Source organism: Urocitellus parryii, chromosome 12 (assembly GCF_045843805.1).
Source record: "Urocitellus parryii isolate mUroPar1 chromosome 12, mUroPar1.hap1, whole genome shotgun sequence".
NCBI lineage: Eukaryota > Metazoa > Chordata > Mammalia > Rodentia > Sciuridae > Urocitellus > Urocitellus parryii.
The window spans coordinates 17,452,234-17,470,551 of NC_135542.1; the positions used below are offsets into that span (position 1 = coordinate 17,452,234).

General features: G+C 49.0%; 1 protein-coding gene across 1 annotated transcript; it reads right to left on the reverse strand.

Moving 5' to 3' along the window:
* Positions 1-4,103: 4,103 nt before the first annotated feature.
* LOC144249856 (uncharacterized) lies at positions 4,104-17,383 on the reverse strand. The gene is made up of 10 exons (XM_077792053.1): positions 17,308-17,383; positions 11,777-11,964; positions 10,084-10,292; positions 9,494-9,609; positions 9,097-9,327; positions 7,899-8,013; positions 7,607-7,704; positions 7,324-7,440; positions 6,235-6,349; positions 4,104-4,309 (listed from the first exon to the last, which is right to left on the reverse strand). The coding sequence occupies exons 1-10, from the start codon at positions 17,347-17,349 to the stop codon at positions 4,104-4,106; spliced, it is 1,437 nt and encodes a 478-aa protein (XP_077648179.1). The 5' UTR covers positions 17,350-17,383.
* Positions 17,384-18,318: the final 935 nt, after the last annotated feature.

An 18,318-nucleotide genomic window follows, 5' to 3' on the forward strand; every position in this document is an offset into this window, starting at 1 on the left:
GGAAAGGATTCGTTAATGCTTCCTGCAAGGTGAAGCAGAAGCCTGCATTCCCAGCTGCACAGAAGTGTTTGAGGGCAGTGTCTCCCTTAAAACCCAAAAATAAAAAAACAGGTCATTCAACAGGCACATGGATTAGAGTACATGTTCAATGATCCCTCCTCCCTGGAGCCTTCCACATGCCCATCTTCCACATTCACAGAGCAATGCTTGGCCATTCTCAAGACCAGGAGACCATGATGCTCATCACCAGGAAGTCAATAAGGAACATGAAGAGAGCAGCATGGATTGCAGAAGGTGGCACATCAAGGATCTTCAGCTCTGCTGCTAGAACACAAGAGCTTAACTTCAGTATTGACTTTTTGCCAACTACCAAGTACGATAGCAGTGTCAAGCCCAATATGCAGATATGCAAGTAGTAGGTGACACCCCGCATCCATTCACAAAAGTGGGCAACATCTGCATCAGAACAAGGAAGTATCTTACCCTTACTCATAAAAATCATCAGAAACAAAATAAAATGGATGCAAGACTTCTCATTTCACTATTAGGTAGCTGTTGGAATTCCCTATTAAATAATACCTCCTCCAAAATAAAAAGTATCTCAGACATGTGTCAACTATTCAATGGATGACATTTTAAAAACTATGGACTTTACTTAATATTTATGTATGCTATATCCCTGCCTAAGGCTCTATGAGAAAGGAGCACATAGAATTGGATCTTTGAAAATCTCACATTTGCTGATAAATATTACTGCTGATCTCAGGCATGGCGAAGTGAAAAGTGGGACTTTGGATATTCCAAGAATGCTATGTTGTGGGATTGGTGTCCCTGATTCATACATAGCATATGGTTTCTATGAAATCCAGTGAGGGAGCAGGAGTAACGAAGCTGATTGCACAGATGACCTCAGGGAATACTGACAGATAGGCCAAATGAAAAATATGTTCCAGCTAACCATTGGTATTTGGGCTTCTGATCCCAGTCCTGTTTTTAAAAAAGGTGCAGACAGGCAGTGTTCATTAAAAACTGTCTACCTTGTAAAAGTGGGTAATTTAAATGGCATCTAGTTACACATCTGATAGAATGGTCTGGCAACATATGAATTTCATTCTAACAACAACAACAACAACAAAACATAGAAAATGAGACATAAAGATAAAACCTTGTCTTCACCAGGATGCCTAAAAATAGGTTTTATTTGGCTCATGCAAATAAATATCTTTCAATAGAATTTCTGATTTCTGAATGAATCCATTCAACTTCATACTGCACAGATCACAAGGTTTTCTTTACAGAATATTCTCTTCTTCTTCTTAAAGCCTCACATAGAAAATGTCTCACAGGACATAGGAGGGGAATGACCCAAAGGATGAGAGAATGGCTGGAACCGTTCTCAAATGTGCCCATGTAGCCTAAAGTTTGAAGGCATCTAATTGTACTCTAAAACAATTATGAACCTATGATCCATTATTAATAAATATCACCACTTTACCACTTGAACCAAATCACAGAAAATTGGAAACAGATGATCATTTGCTTTGATACCTTTACTTCTGTTTCATTACTCAGAGTCGATCAACTCTATACTTCAAGTGACACAGATTTGTTACAGAATGCCTAAGATCCTAAGGATCTATTTTAGCTCAGCCCATGGTATTGCTTCATTATTTTATTATTTTGTAAGTAATAAAATATAACTTCATGTTGGATGATCTATTCAAGCCATGAATATATCATCCAACATTGTTCTTCCCAAAATATTAGCCCAATTTCTGCGCGTGCTCACTTACTGTTTAGGAATTTTACTAATTGTCTGAAGGTTCTAGAGGACCTGTTAGACTCCTAATGGACAAACCATACAACATACTCCAGAGAACGGACGAGTGCCATAAGAAGAAAATAAGGTCAGCCTACAGCAATGGGCAGCTGCCTGCCCTCGGCTGGGAGGAGCCCTGGCCATGGCACCAGGGCTGCTGAGCAGCAGAAGCTTACACAGCCCTGCAGGGAGCCTGGAGCACAGCTCTGCCTAACCATGCTCAGCCCTGGACAGATGCACATGAGTTCCCATCACAGGCTCGAGTGTGACAGTCCCAGGTGCATGCCTGTCATGCCAGCCACCAGGGAGGCTGAGGCAAGAGGAACGTTTGAGGTCAGCCTTGGCAACTTAGACCCCGAGGCAAAGGGGAAATACTTTTACAGGGGTCTCTGAGGGTGTAGCTCAGGTAGGTCACTTGCCTCACAGGCTCAAGGCCCTGGGTTCAATCCCCAGAACCCACGTACACACACAAAGTGAACTTGGAATATTGTTGAAAATGATGGATCAGGTACACACAAGGACTTCAATATGACCTCTCAGAGGAGCTCAATTTGAGATCAGACTGAACAAAAGACCACCTGGACCATTGACTCAGTGTCTGAAACCCTCTGTGAGCATGGGAAGCACTGCTGGCAAGACACCAGAGGGCCAAAGCACTTGTGCCCCCTGCAGGGGTGTCTCTTGTCTACCGCCAAAGACTGTTCCCCTCCTGGGGCAGCTGAGAGCAAGCTGGGCCTTGGAGCAAGGACTAGTGCTTTAGATATAGACTATGCAAGCAAGGGGCAATGTCTTTAATAAAACTAAAATTAAAAAGTCACATTGAAAAAATTTTTAAAAGAAGAAAATAAGGTCAAGTAGAGGAAGCCCATTTTCACAGGAAAAAATCCCCCAGTGAAAAGCATCAGAATAGATACCAAGAAAAATACCAACAAAAACAGTGTGCTCCCACTATGTATCTACTCAACATGCAAAAGTTAGAAAGCTAGATAATACAATCCTGGCCACAGGTAGAGCTATGCAGAGGAGCCACCTGGCAGTGCTTAGTCAAAGAAGTAAACATGCACACTTTGACCTAGAAATTCCACCTGTGTGTAAACCAGGCGGTGCTTAAGCAGTTTCACAAGGGGACATGCACAGGGAAATTTATCCTCAGGTTCTTATAGAGTTGTCTGTGCTTACAGGGAGTTGATGGTTGTCAAGATGCCCACAGCTGCGAAAGTCAAAAGCTAAAAAAATAATAGATGCCAACCTGGATATATTAATAATCCCGTATCTATGATCACCTTCATAAGGTAGCTTCCCAACTTCTGTGTGGAAGTGTGTTTCTCCTTGGCCCTTACACTGTTGTGGAGACCACTAGGAGTTCAGCTTTGTGCAGGATCATCTGACCTGGACTTTTTGCAAGACCTGTACAGCCCTCACACATGCTCAGATGCTACAGGACTTTTCAGACCAGTCCAGACAACAGTAGGCATCCATTCATTGTCTGCACTCTACAGATTCCTAGATGCACGACATTCATTACCATCAAATGCAGAATTTTCATCAAAAACTAATATATATATATATATCATTCCAATCTGAATCAAGAAAATCGGAAATATCCCCAAATCCAAAGAGTGGATCCCCATTGTGATGCTACAAGTTGAAAATTCCACAGCTGACCTCATGGGATGGTTCACAGTCAAAAGACAGCTGCATGAAAAATATTACATGACCTTCCTGCTATGTGAAAAGTGGCATGTGAAGTACACATGCATGTCTTCCTCAGACATGGGTTCATTTGCAAGACACCTTGTGCAATTGAAAATACTCCAAAAGGGGAGAAATCAGAACCATGTCTCCAAAGTATTTCAGCAGAGACCAACTCCATCTGTCTATCTATCTCTCAGTGAGTGTGTGTGCTCTTGTGTGTGTTTGTGTGTCTTTGTTTGTGTTTGGACCATCATAGCTGATACTTCATTGCCCCCATTGGAAAACTGACTCAGATAATGCCATCTGCCAAACTCCTAAAAACCAAAGTTCTTGCTGATAGAATGAAACATTCCTTCCTGTTGGTTTGGATGTGTCCTTTAGGAATCACTGCTACATTTAGTATACTCAAATCATCACAGTAGATCAGGTAACAAAAACATATATATTTTAAAATAATAATATATTAATGGAAACAACAAATACAGGATAGAGTAACAACTGTGTTACTAAACAAGGTCAAGGACAATGGCAAACTATAGATTCAAACTTTGAAGAAAATAGTAATCAATGTAAATATTCCTGGGCTGCCTCAGCCCCGCCCAGGCACACAGCAGCAGAATGGTTTTGCAAGCATCCTCAGGAGGGCTGGAGCCTTCTTTCCAGGACGAGAGGGAGGTTGAGGCTGGATCCACCCATCATTCTTTTGGGAGAGGCTCCTTTTCCTCAGCACAAAGTTGGATTTTTTGTGAGGATTCTTGGCATAAAATACGTTGGCCTCTGCTGGAATCCTCAGCTCTGGGGAGAGAGGGGTGTACAAAAAGAAGGTGGCACTCAGGAGGTGCTCCCTAGGACACGCCAACATCTGAGAGCCTGTGCCAGAAAAGGCCAGAGCCACACACCTGAGAGCTCTCCAATTCAGCACCAATACCAACAAAGAGAGCCTCCACAGTCCTCCCTGAGGAAGAACTAGGCAGAGCACTTCAACAGACCTAATGTCTGTTCCTACCAAAGGCTTTGGACTCCAGAACATCTCAGGTCCTCTTGCATCTGCCAAAGCACACCACTAGGGTTTGCATCTGAAATCTCCCACAAAAGGCTCCTGTGCCGAAGATTCAGTCCCCACATGAGCCATCTTCATAGGTGGGTTTGGAGGGAAGCATTGGATGGTGAGTGCTCTGATGTCAACATGAAATTCTCATTCAAGATGAATACACTACTGGGGGGTGGGAGGGACTGGAAGAAAGGTTGAGCATGGTTGGAGGAAGACCTAAACAGGGTTGTGCCCTGGGCAACAGTACCTTGTTCCTGTTGGCTCCACTGAATCCTCATTCTCCAAGTAGAGGTCCTCCCTCTCCATCTTTCTCTCTCTCCCTCTCTGCCAGCCTCGTTCTCTCTCTCCCAGTCTATGCCTTTGTGGCAAGGGCTGAGGAGCTCTCCACTGCCACACACTAGAGCTTTATGGACAGCCTCAGTGCACAACCAAAGAGAAAGCTATGAAACCCAGAGAAAAGGCCTAGGATTCCTCCTCTGAGTTATTTTCCTCAAGTATGGCCACAGTGAGGACAGGCTGACCAGCACGGATACCACGTTAGAGCCATGCTTCTGCGTTGGTGGAGCCCGCCTCCATGTGAACCAGGCTTCTGAGAATGGAGGCCACATTCCAAATACTGCCCTACTGAGAACAATGGTTCCAAAGACCAGCAAAGGGACTGCTTCCCTCCAACATGGTGTATGGCCCAGTGGTGCCATGACCCCGAGTGGGGGAATACAACAGCCGCTTCTCCTTCCTCTGAACATGTGTTTCCTGTCGCCCTCCTCTAACCTAGAGCCTGTTCTCCATCCCTTCTGGGTTGGATGTGGAGATCTCTGCTATGAATTTCTTAGGCTACCAAGGCCCCAGGCAGACTTCCTCTTCCATAGACTCTACTAACCTAACAGTAGGTTAAGATAGGAGACAAGTGATCCTAGAACTCATAGGGATGGTGGTCTTCAGGGTACATAGGCTGGGATAATGGCTGCTGTGGTGTTTGGCTCACAAAAACCAACCAACCAACCAACCAACCAACAGAAAAGCGCTGGCATTATTATCAGATGAGCTCTGTGGCTAAGTGCTCAGGAAGCCCTCATCTGACTTTAGTTAGGGATCACAACCTGGCTATTGTGATCACTCCTTGCCTAGTGGACTCAGGTGCGTAAGACCATGGAATTTATGCAAAAACAGATGATTCAGGCTGTCTCCCAGGCTGTGTTTTCTTCCCAATTTCATCCTGTTACTGCTTGCTAGAATCCTGGCAATGCTCTGCCCAGGCAGTGGTTTTCTGGTCACACAGAAGGCTTTCAATAGTACTGCTTCAGTCCACAAAATGCCAGTTCCCTCTTTAGCCCATGCATTCCCATGTTCCTTTGAAACCACTCCTATCCCAGACCATGAAAACATACTGCTCCTGGAGAGAGGCTTTCCTCCTCACTCCTCAAAGATGTCAGCTTTGGATGCCTGTTCATGTCCAGGGGAGGGCACCTGGTGGGGAGCCGCAATATCCACTGGGGTATACTATTGGACCTCAAGACCTTCCACCAGCAGAAGTGCAGTTGGCTTTGTGCACGAACCCAACACACCTGTTGGAGTGTTCTTGGGGGTCAGAGACTACTCTTTGTTGCTAAGAGTTGACCTGAGTCCACATCCTGACCCTTGCTCTCTGCTATCTGATTGTCTCACTTACTCTGACGGCGAGAGATGATTTGGCCCAGCTCATAATCCTCTGGATTCTCCTCAGTAAGGAAGTGTAGGTCGAGGGCGCTGCGGATGACAACAGGAGCCCTATCCTGGCAGGTCACCTGGAGCAGCATGGGAGACAGGCCTTCAGGAAATGGGCCTTGAAGTGACTACTCAAGGACAGTGGGCAGGGGCATTCTGGAGGCACCTCCGCTCTAAATACAAGTGCAACATCCATGACCCTACTACCTGAGGCTGACCTCCTGTTCATCGTGTGGGCTCTTCCCACAGGCTACTAGCCCAATCCTTGTACATAGGACTTCCTGGGCCTGCCATTGCTCTTTGTGGAGCTGCACTCCTCTCGGAGTGAAAGGACCCCACTACCTGCATACAGATGCAATCTCATCCCACAAGTTGGGAGGAATGGGACAATAGCCTCCAAGATCCCAGGTATGCCCGAGGATGCAGGCGGCATTGGGAATGGCCTAGGCACAAAACCTAGAGGCTTTGGTCTGGATTGCCAGGGCCAAAAACAGACCCAGGAACATGACCACACACAGGAGTGCTGAAAGATAGCCACGAGAGCTCCTGGCCTCCAGAGGCTCAGTGCTGGCTGGGATGTAGGAGGGCACCTCATCCGGCAAGGGTGGTCATTGGGTTACCTGGACATTTAGTGTGCTTGCTCCACATCCATATCGACTCTGCAGAGAGACTCTCTCAGCTCCTTGTTCAAGGAACACGGAGAACCTCACACTGCTGTCCTCCTCCATAGACGTCAGCATCCCATACAAGGGAACCTGCAACCTAGTTCCTGTCCTATTCTCATCTGTCACCCATACCTGTCCCTGCCCTTCTGGACTGCATGCTGCCACCTGACACACAGACTCCCTCAGACATGGCAGTGGACAAGCTGCTGCACTCGCTCATCTCAGCTCCAGCCCTTCACACTGACCTCTCCCTTCTTGATTCCCATCTATCCTCCTGATCATCCAGAAGCTCCAAATTCAAGAGGGCATGAGTAGTCCATGGTATTGGACCAGTGTCTGCTCCCCACCCAGGTGTAAGCACCACGGGACACCCCTGCTCCCAGGCTTACCAGAACACTCTTGGCCATCTCTGGACTTTGTGTTTCTAAGTGGACACGAATTAAGCAGGTGTCTCCCACCTGCTTGTGGGAAAGCGGCCTGGAGGACTTGCAGGTTGATTCTGAGAACTGTGGGGGATGGAACATCAGCAAACCCAGAAACACAAAGCCACCCCAGACTGTCAGTTGGCTCTATGGGCTTCCAGCAAATATGTCCAGGTGCTGAGGCTTCTTATTTCCTCAGGTCGGAGTGGAATGGCAGCACATGCACAGCTTGAATAAGGTAGGTGTTTACCTCCTTTCCCTTGACCTGGGGGCGTTTCCTCACGATGAAATATTGTGCTCCCAGATTCATGGACAGACACACGAGTGAGTGGTCAGAGACCTTGATTTCTGCAGAGCGAAGTGGAGAGAATTGTCAGGTGGCACTCAAGGATTATACCACAAAACACCCACAACCCCTGAGAGTCTCCGCCAGGCCCATCACACTTTGGTATTTTGGGGCCAAGGCCCACTTTCTCTTGGCTGTCAGTTATCCTGAGCCCACTGTGGATCATGTCTCCCCACTGTCTGATTGTCCTACTTACTCTCATCCTCAGACATCATATACAGCAGCTCAAAGTTGTCCACATCCTCATGCTGCAACAAATTTTGGTCCAAGGCCCTGCGGATGAGGCTTGTCACCGTCTCCTGAAAGGTCACCTGGATCAGGGTGGGACAAATGTCATCAGAGAATGGCTTTTAGAAGAGCTACCCAGAAGACTGTGGTCAAACATTCAGGAGAAATCTCAGCTACATATACAAGGGCACAATCTTGTTATCCTGCTACCTGAGTGTGTCCTCCATATACCACCTGGGTTCTTGCAATGTGCTACTAGAACAATCCTGGTACAAATATCTGCCTGTACCTGCCATCTCCCCTCCCCCTGGGGAGCCACATTCCACTCATGTCAAAGGACCAAACTGCCTATGCACAGACACACTCTCATCTCACTGAGATGAGAGCAATGGGCCAGGGATCTGCGCACCAAGTGTGATCTGGGATGCAGGCTGCCTTTGTGGGTGGAAGAGGCAGATGCACTGAAAATTTGGGTCCTGACTGCCACGACACAAAACAGACTCAGATACAAGAGTGTGCACTTGAGTGCTTCATGATAGCTTTGAGAGGCCCTGGCCTCTGGAAGCTCGGTGCGGGTCTGGTTGTAACGATGTACTTGACTCAGCACTGGCAGTCACTGAACATGTCTCCTCTGCAGCTGGACACCTGCAGCATTAGCGTGTCTACTGCACATCCATAGAAATTCTGCCAAGAACCCCTTTAGCTCCGTATTTACATACATGCAAAGCCTAACATTCCGAAGCTTTGGCATGACCCCCCAGGTGATCCCGACCCCAAATTCCTACACCTAGTCATGCTAAGGAGGTTCTCTTCCCTGCCACCAGGAACACATCCCCTCCTACACATGTGACAAGTCACTGCCACCTCCTCTGCTCCAACTTCACTCATTGAGAATACCAAGTTCTAGGCACTGCAGCCTGCACCCTGGACATATCTCTGCCTTCATCTGTCCACAGCACTTCCGTCTGCACTTCTGGCCTGCAAAACCCACAATACACAGGCCCACTCACCACGGAAGCTGGGCATGCTGATGCTCTCCCTCCTCAGGTCAAGCCCTTAAGACGGACCTCTCTCTTCTCTATTTCCCACCATAGCCCTGGGGTTGGCTGTGTCTCCTGCCTTCCACTGTGTGGACACCCAGGAGGCAGCCCTGCTGTCGGGCTTACCGGGATGCGCTTTGTCTCCCTCAGGCTCTGTCCCTCTAGGAGGACGTGAACAACGCGGCTGTCTTCCACCTGCTCGCTGGAGTGAAGCAGTGAGGAGCTGCTACTGGTGACTTTTCTCATGCAGCACTCATTGCTTTGGGTGGCCTGGGGCAATGATCCTGCAGCCACTGCAGAGCTGCTGCTCACAGCTGCTGGGGTCCTGGATGCCACTGCCACAGAAGGTTCCAAGAACTGTGGGGGATGACAACATCAGCAAAGCCCAGCAACTGCACCCCACCCAGCCTGGCAGTTGGCTCTGTGGGCATTCTACAACATCCATCCAGAACCTGAGGTTCTTGTCCCCTTGGAGGATGTGGAGTGGCACCAGGAGTAAAGACTGAAGAAGGTGGCTGTTTACCTCCTTTGGTTTGACCTTCAACGACTTGCTGGCATCTGTTTCTCGAAGAAGAAAGTCGTAATGCACTCCTCCAATCAGGCCGTGAGAGACTTTCGCATCAGCAGGGACCCTCAGCTCTGGAAAGGCAGGGGCAGAGGCGTGGTAGGTGACACTCAAGGAATACACTACCCAACATCCCCCACAACTGAGAGCCTCTGCCAGCTCAGGTCTCACACACAGACCTGAGAGCCCCCGAATCCAGCTTCTGTTCCACCAAAGACTCCCCACTGATTAATCCCTGAGGACCCTCTATGCACAGGAGGTCCACTACAGGAACACCTTTCAAGGAAATAGCCCCTTGTACCCCAGTACCTCTTAGTTCACGTTGGACCCATCAAAGAGAAACAGCTAGACTTTGTATCTGGATTGGTCCCCAAAGACTCATGTGTTGAAGGTTTTCTCCCCACTGCAGCAATGATCACAGGTGGGTTTGGGGAAAAGCACTTGATGGTGGGTGCCTCCACCTTGACAGTGGACTCATCTACTCATACAGGGCTACACTAATTGGAGGGGTATGGTTTGGAGGTGTGTTGAGGTACTTAGGTACTCACCCCGGTCCGCCTGGCTCTCAGGCTCTGCCTGGCTTGATCTGCCATCTTCAACCTGGGCCAGCAGGTGGTGTGCTTGGTGCTCCAGGTTAAAGCCACTCAGGAGGAGCCACATGTACGGCAGCAGCTGCTGCAGACTCAGAGAGCCTGGAGGCTGATGGGAAGCCTCGGAGTAGAAGTTCACCCAGGTCCCCAGGAAGGAAGATGAGGCACTGTGGGGAGGCAGGTGTGGAGTCAGCAAAACCCTGGCCTTGCCTTCGCCACGGCCTCCAGAGCAAACCTCTGACCCTACCCTCCTGAACCGTCCCTGGTTCTGAACACACCAGTCCACCTCAGGCAAGACACAGTGGCTGTACAGGCAGGGTCAGGACAGGTCGCTACAGGCAAAGAACCTTCAACGAAGGAGCGCTAGATCCATGGTTTGACCAGCTCTCCCCTCCTCTGGGCAGGCCTGACACTCTTCTTCCCCTTGGCTACATGCTCTCCAACCTGGAATGCACCTTCTGGGAGTGTCTGTCCTCCTGCCCACTCTTCTCGGGGCTCAAGAGACACCTCCTCCCCTGGCGTGGGCTGCAATGCTACCTCATTCTCTGTGAGCTCTCACTGAGTTCCCCTGAGTAGCGGTGGACCTCTCTTTTCCCATGAGTGCAGACCACATCTCTGTGGCCCTGGGGGAGGACAGGGAGGTGTGGTGTGGGGGGATCCATTATCCCAGGGCCTTCCCCAGAGGACCCTGACTCCACCTACAACTCCCCGCCTTACCCCTCCTACTGTTGAAGCCCCACACCTTACACTGCAGGCAGAAAACTGAATTGGGCAGAGCAGTCTTTCCTCAGCCTTCCCAAGTCAGATCACCTTGCAGGTCCCTATTCTGGAAACAGGAGCCCACCCTCTTGACCCCAAGCCCATTCCATGTTGAAGTTGGTCCAAGGGTCCACCATAGTCACTGAAGAGGACAACGTGCAGTTATGCCTCATGGAGTCAGGGATGCAGTCACATGGAGGATATGTACTCATGGCACCTGCGGTTTAGGCTGACCCCATGAAAAGGGACACAATGGCAATCATTTGCACCCCATTTTTCACTGAATTATGAAACGGGACTGGAAACGTGTCTTCACACAGTGGGTGCTTTCTCCATGTTCACCAGTGAATGAGCCCAAACTGCTGATTCCCACATATCTCTGGGTGTGGGAGCTGCCATGTCCAAAGCCCCTGTCCAGCTATGTCCCAGCTAGGACGCTCTGTCCCACTATGGAAACTAACATGTCTTTATTAACCCAAAAGTGCTTTTCCCAAGGCCCGAGTTTTGAGACGCCTCTGGCACAGATCTACGTTCTTCACAAAGCCAACATCACACCAGAAAGACCACCTGGCCTCACTGAGTCCACCTGGGAATGAGCTCAGTGCACACCATTGAGCTGTGGTGCCCAGTGTGTGGGGACTGCTCCATGGACCTCTGTGGATCAGCTGGAGTCAGGATGGTTTCTCTGCCTGAGAGGGGAAGTTCACTGCCCTTGCAAGGCTGTGGCAGGCACCTCCAGGACTCGTACCATTCGGGGCTGACATTCCACTATGAGTGTGGTCCTCTATCTCATTAGGTATCACAAACCTTTGGGTCCCTGAGAGGCACATGGCAGCCCCAAGACAGAGGCATGAGGGGGCTACACACTTGGGCTTGGTGGTCTGGTGCTTACCTTGGGAACAAGAGATCCAGCACCTGCTGGGTGGGGATGAAATCCCAGGAGATTAACCCCATGTTGCTGCTGAACTGTAGGTTCCTCCCACAAATGACAGGCTGGAGCTCATTCCTAAGCTGGTCCTGCCTGTAAGGTTCAAGGCTCTGAACCCTGAAGGGCTCCTCCGTGTTCTGATCATTTTCACCCTGGGTTGGGACCAAGAATGGTGGGTTCAAAATGGAAATGGTGACAAACAGAAAAATGACTTGTGCCAATACACTAGAGTCAAAGCACAATGGGATAGTTCCCATCAGTACAAACACACACACACACACACACACACACACACACACACACACACACAGTCAGAATAGGAGTCCTGGGCCATTCATCAGGGATCAGACTAGAGGGCCTGCTGGGCTCACCTGCCCTGTGCTACTCACTGTTACTCTTGAGCTCCTCTGCGACAATCGCCAGAGGCTCTGGCGTCTAAGATGAAGCCTCACCCAGTGTATCCACAAAAGGGCTAGTTGGCCCCCCTGAGATTCCTGGGAGCCTGAGGCTCGGCATTGTCTGCAACCACAGGAGAACATCCTTCTCCCTCCAGTGGCTCCAACCAAGTGAGCTCGGATGGCTTGGTCAGTGAAGTGGGTGCCTGGATACCAGGGTTCCATGTTCTGTTGGATCCATTGTCAAGGCAATGATGTCATTTCCTGTGCCCATACCTGAGCCTCTTTTCACATAAGACCACTTTCAAAAGCCCTATGGGCTGCTGATTTCTCCTCCATGCCTACCCATCTCAGGTGCGCAGGTGTTCACCAACAACTACCCAAACATCCCCACCAGCATCTGCCCTGCTTGGTGCCACTAGAGTTCCAGCTTGGAGCCTTCCCAAATGCATTCACAACCAGTCCTTCCCTCTCAGCAGCTTTTGGACCCTGGTCCCATCATTGTGCAACTCATGGTGTGCCCAGTCTTTTCTGGAAAGTAGGGTAGCATCTAATCTCTAGGGTTTATTGTGTCTATTGGCCCCTAACACCCTCTATTCTCTCTGAAACCAGAGATGGGACTCACAGGTGGCTAAAGCACAAATGTACAGATGGGACAATCACAAGAAGGGGAGAGACAAAGAATGCACCCTAACTCAATCAGGCCTGTGTCCCACACAGGGACATGGCCAATGTCCGTCCCATCGTGGCTGCAGTTCCCTCTCTACACCATGGCAAGTTGGAGGGGACTGAGATGCAGAGGCTGCTCCCCTCTGCCATACAACTTCCCAAGGCTTCTCCTAAGATTTCAAAAGGGCCAAGTGTGTCTAGTGTTGGGGTCTCACAGAGACTCCGAGGTACCACAGCATCCTGCTGCCCAGAACCGGTTCACCCCTCACCTCAAGGGGGCTCAGCCTCTGGATTCATGGGAATTGAAGTGGGTACAGGTGATGGGATATCACCTCCAAGACTGAGTTATGCCAAGTCCATGACCCCTGTCTGCATCCCTGTCTCCAGCACCACTCCCCCCTCTCTCTTTCCTCCTCAGAGCAAACAAATCCATTTAGCAAGTGTGTCCTGTGATAAAGACATGACGGTCACCCATCCTCTCATTACAAAAACACTGAGGCTCAGCCAACATGGATCCTACCAGGAACACAGGCATAAACTCAGAGTCCGATCCTCCCAGCCGAGCCTCGGTGGAGCCTGGACTCCCAGCCTCCTGAGTCAAGGAAACAGAGGTGCCTAGCCGAGCCACCTTGGATGCAGCCGCACACAAACTGAACTCATCAATGCCCCTTGCTCTCAGTTGTGAGTAAGAGGGGAGGGTGTTTCACAACCCTGGACATCCAGTGCAGTCTCCAGGCTTTGGGGTGTGCCCTGGCCTCTCTCTATCTGCCCAGGCCCTCCAACCCACACTGGCCTCTTACCCAACCTCCTCCTAGGGCCAAACTCAATCCTGCCTCTCAATTTCTGCTGCCTTCCCCAACACACTGCTCCCCAAAATGAGCAGGGCTGGCTCTCGGTTATCATGCTGGTGCCAGCAGCAATGCCACCCCACTGACAGAATTCTGAGTCCCAACCTAGGCACTCCAGCTGTCTTTGCCACACCTGGCCTGTTTGGGCTCTGGCTCTTGCTCTTTTCTTTCATGTGCATGTGTTTTGAGGTTTTGAGTTTCTCCCACTGCAGAACTGCAGCTGTGGCAGGGTAGAGCTCATGAGGGTGACACTCTGAGCCACATCCAATCCCATCAGGACTGTTAACTGGGGTGACTGCTGGAACACAGTGATGAGTGAACACATGGGAGGTGGTTGGACCCACCTTGCCTCTGAGTGGCTTCCTTTCAGGACAGGAATGTAGGGATGGGAGCCCCTGGCGCGGGATGCTTTGCACAAGGCGTGACCATGGGCTCTCTTTCCTGGCAAAAATGGCTCCACTCAGCATGGAGAGCACTGTCATTCCTGGTGGCTAACAACAGCCCTGGACCCCAGAAAGGAACCCACACTCAAGATTAACGTCTGAGTGTGCGTGTCCTTGAGGAAATGAGGTCTCCTGATCCCAGGTGCAAAGGGGTAAGTCCTCTAACTCCAGGGGCCATGAAGGGACATCTGAGTTTCCCTCGTCCTTCTTTCCCTCTCTGAACCCAGGGTGTCCTCACACTAACCACAGTTAGGACCCTGGCCTCATTCCCCAGTGAGGATCATTAGGCTCCATAAAGGACAGTCTCTAAGATGCTCAGTGGACCAACACCCTCTGCACAACCCATAACCCTATTCACCCAAGAGGCAAGAGGATTTCTATTCAGGAAAACCAGGAAAGGGAGAGCCTTTCTCAAGGACACAAGGACATTAGTGAGTGAGGGAGTGATTAATGGATGGAGAACTATTTCCAACACCAACTTCCAGGAGCATATATGGCCCTTTGGAGAATTCTGCAGTGTGTTGGTGATTAAGGAGAACGTGTGAATCCAGGGGTCACTAGGTCCTCTCAGCCATAAGGAGGGAAACTGCCATAAAGGAACTAGGACAAGGGTGCGAGGAATGCTCACTGGGGGGAGATCGGAAGGAAGGAAAGTGTACTCATTAGAAAAGTGTCGCCTGAAAATTCTTAAGCCAGCCAAAAGTCGTGCGAACTTGTGTGGGAAAAGAGTCTTTGCACAGTGATGAAGCTAAGAGCTCACATGATGGAACACAGCATCAACTGGGACCAAATCCAATATCTGATATTCTTGTAGGAAGAGGAGAGTCTGGACCCAGAGACCAGGGAGACTTGGGGATACCAGCTATGTGAGGTTGGAGCCAGGGCAGGATGCCCATATGGGAACCACAGATCGTGGGCAGCAATAGGAGAGTGGGCAAGGGCTGGGAGAGTTGGGGGGGACAGTCCCCTAGGAACCTGTGAGGTGTTTTGGCAGTGAGACCGCCCAACACCTTGTGTGTTGAGCCCCTGGAGCTTGAGGGAAGGCCCTTCCTCTGTTGTTGGCCACCCAGTTGACAGAGTTTGGTTGTAGCAGGCCTAGGACCCAGCCGAAGGTCTGAGCATGTTGGCCATGCAGGGTGGATCTGGACCGCAGACACACTCTGATGACTGTAGGGTTTCAGCCATGCATCAACACAAGCACCAAGTCAGGCCAGGTGGGGAAAGGGCTAGGAACACACTCTGGGGGCTGGTGCCTATATTACTGGGAGCACTTCTGACCCCAATTCCCTGATCTGCTGCCAACATAAGCTACAGAGGAGGGTGGAGGGACACAGAGCATGGATCTTCCCCACTCAGTGGGCCCAGGCATGTACCATGGCCAGCAGCCTCGTGCCTTGCCCGGTGAGTCCTGAAGCGGCCCCCTCTTCCCATCCTGAGAGCTCTTCCCTTCCTCATGCGCTACTACCTTCCCACTGTCTCTGGAAATATCTACTTGCTGTGGTCCTCAGGCAGTTTATGATTTAAGTTAAAAAAAAAAAAAAAAAAAAAAAAAAAACAGGTCTTGGTGCTCAAAAATATTTGATTTGCCCATCCTCATCCCCCAACCCCAATATTTTCATTATTTCCTCAACATATGAAATTTTACTAGCAAAAAGTTAATTTTGAATTGTACAAAGTTGATTCAAATAACATTGGTATACATAATCAATCACTGTACTTTCAATGTTTGTTCTCCTTTCCTGTTAGAAACTGCTCGGAAAAAAGAGAACAGAGGGGGCTGGGGATGTGGCTCAAGTGGTAACGTGTTCGACTGGCATGCGCGAGTCAGTGGGTTCGATCCTCAGCACCATATAAAATAAAATAAAATAAAGATATGTCCACTGAAAACTGAAAAAAAAAAAAAAAACAAAGAGAACAGAGGACAGACTCATGGAAGTACTTGAACTGATAAGAAGCTCCCACTCAAGCTCAGCATTCAGTCCTGGACAGGGTAAGACCAGGCCACTTTGACATATGTTCCAAAGAGTCTACCAGACAGAATCCTCTGACTGATCCCTGACTGAGCCATAGGAACTGGCTAGAAAAGCCTTCACATCCTCAATACATTCTTCACTTCAGAATACTGGACAAGCATTGATATCCATCTCTCGTTACCTTGCTCCCCAGCCAACCATTCTTCAACAAATTCAAAGGAGCAACTCATGCAAGCACACAGAAAGGGATGTTCACTACACACATCCATGTGCAAAAAAGACAACTGGTATTTCTTGTTTGGGCTATTTCAAATGAAATCACTTCTGCATGACCTCCACAAACCAAAGGAAAATATTTTTGAAATTCCCACGTAGAAGACAAGATACACTTGCCAAGGAGGCAGTGCCAAGAATTTTGACACTCCAAATGTAGAGTGTGTGTTTAGGAGGCAGTCACAGTTTCCATGAGAGAGTCCCATGAAATCAATTAGGAAGATCCATGCTCTAGCCCTACCATGCAAGTGATGTGACTTGAAAGAGTCACTTAGTCTTAGTAACCATCATCACTAACAACTAAGTCAATGAATAAAGGTCCTCAGGTGTCAAGCTACAAAATGTGGGATGAGCATGGATGAGGATGGGTGGGAGAAGTCTCCAACTCTAACACAATTAGGGAAGGCTGTGCCTGTCCTCAAGTGGCTGGGGGGGCTTGGGATCCTGCCACAGAGGGGGATTCCAAACCTCACATCCCCTGACCCAGGCCAGAAGACCAGGTAGAGTCCAAGAATCCTGGGGTGGCCCAATGGCAATAAAGGTCAAAAGGAACTAGGGATCTGCCTGGTCCCTCAATCCCCTACTCTGAGCAGGGCTGCATGACGAGGCCAGAGGCCATCCACAGCAATCTGCCTTTACAGGAAAACAGGGACTGCAGGCTGCCTCTGGCTCACTGAATCAGGGTGGTGTTTTCATAAAGCAAGACCACTTCCTCACATTTGACCAGCAGCTCATGTGTTGACAGCACAATGACTGACTTGACTCAGGCCCTGATGAATGAAATAGAAAATTCATAGCAAACCCATCTTTAGCTCTTCCACATCATCAGGGGCTCTGATTCAATTCCGTCCAGAAAGGTGTCTGAAATGATTTCTAAACATGCTGGGGACTCACCTCTGTGTGGAACTTTTCAGGACAAAGGGGATCAAATCTCATGAAGCAACTCTTCTCTCTTCTAGCCCATGGGCAATGCAAGGAACCTGCATGATACCAGAGGCTCACTTCTCTCTTCTCATGTCTTCTGGAAAGGATTCGTTAATGCTTCCTGCAAGGTGAAGCAGAAGCCTGCATTCCCAGCTGCACAGAAGTGTTTGAGGGCAGTGTCTCCCTTAAAACCCAAAAATAAAAAAACAGGTCATTCAACAGGCACATGGATTAGAGTACATGTTCAATGATCCCTCCTCCCTGGAGCCTTCCACATGCCCATCTTCCACATTCACAGAGCAATGCTTGGCCATTCTCAAGACCAGGAGACCATGATGCTCATCACCAGGAAGTCAATAAGGAACATGAAGAGAGCAGCATGGATTGCAGAAGGTGGCACATCAAGGATCTTCAGCTCTGCTGCTAGAACACAAGAGCTTAACTTCAGTATTGACTTTTTGCCAACTACCAAGTACGATAGCAGTGTCAAGCCCAATATGCAGATATGCAAGTAGTAGGTGACACCCCGCATCCATTCACAAAAGTGGGCAACATCTGCATCAGAACAAGGAAGTATCTTACCCTTACTCATAAAAATCATCAGAAACAAAATAAAATGGATGCAAGACTTCTCATTTCACTATTAGGTAGCTGTTGGAATTCCCTATTAAATAATACCTCCTCCAAAATAAAAAGTATCTCAGACATGTGTCAACTATTCAATGGATGACATTTTAAAAACTATGGACTTTACTTAATATTTATGTATGCTATATCCCTGCCTAAGGCTCTATGAGAAAGGAGCACATAGAATTGGATCTTTGAAAATCTCACATTTGCTGATAAATATTACTGCTGATCTCAGGCATGGCGAAGTGAAAAGTGGGACTTTGGATATTCCAAGAATGCTATGTTGTGGGATTGGTGTCCCTGATTCATACATAGCATATGGTTTCTATGAAATCCAGTGAGGGAGCAGGA

What these genes read in the sequence shown, in the direction of transcription:
- LOC144249856 (XM_077792053.1), bottom strand. Translation starts at nt 17,349, where the DNA reads ATGAGATTTGATCCCCTTTGTCCTGAAAAGTTCCACACAGAG. An exon ending in CTGGATCTCTTGTTCCCAAG is followed by an intron (nt 10,293 to 11,776) that starts GTAAGCACCAGA and finishes GCCTCCCCACAG; the next exon opens with TGCCTCATCTTCCTTCCTGG. An exon ending in CCCAGGTCAAGGGAAAGGAG is followed by an intron (nt 7,441 to 7,606) that starts GTAAACACCTAC and finishes CATCCCCCACAG; the next exon opens with TTCTCAGAATCAACCTGCAA.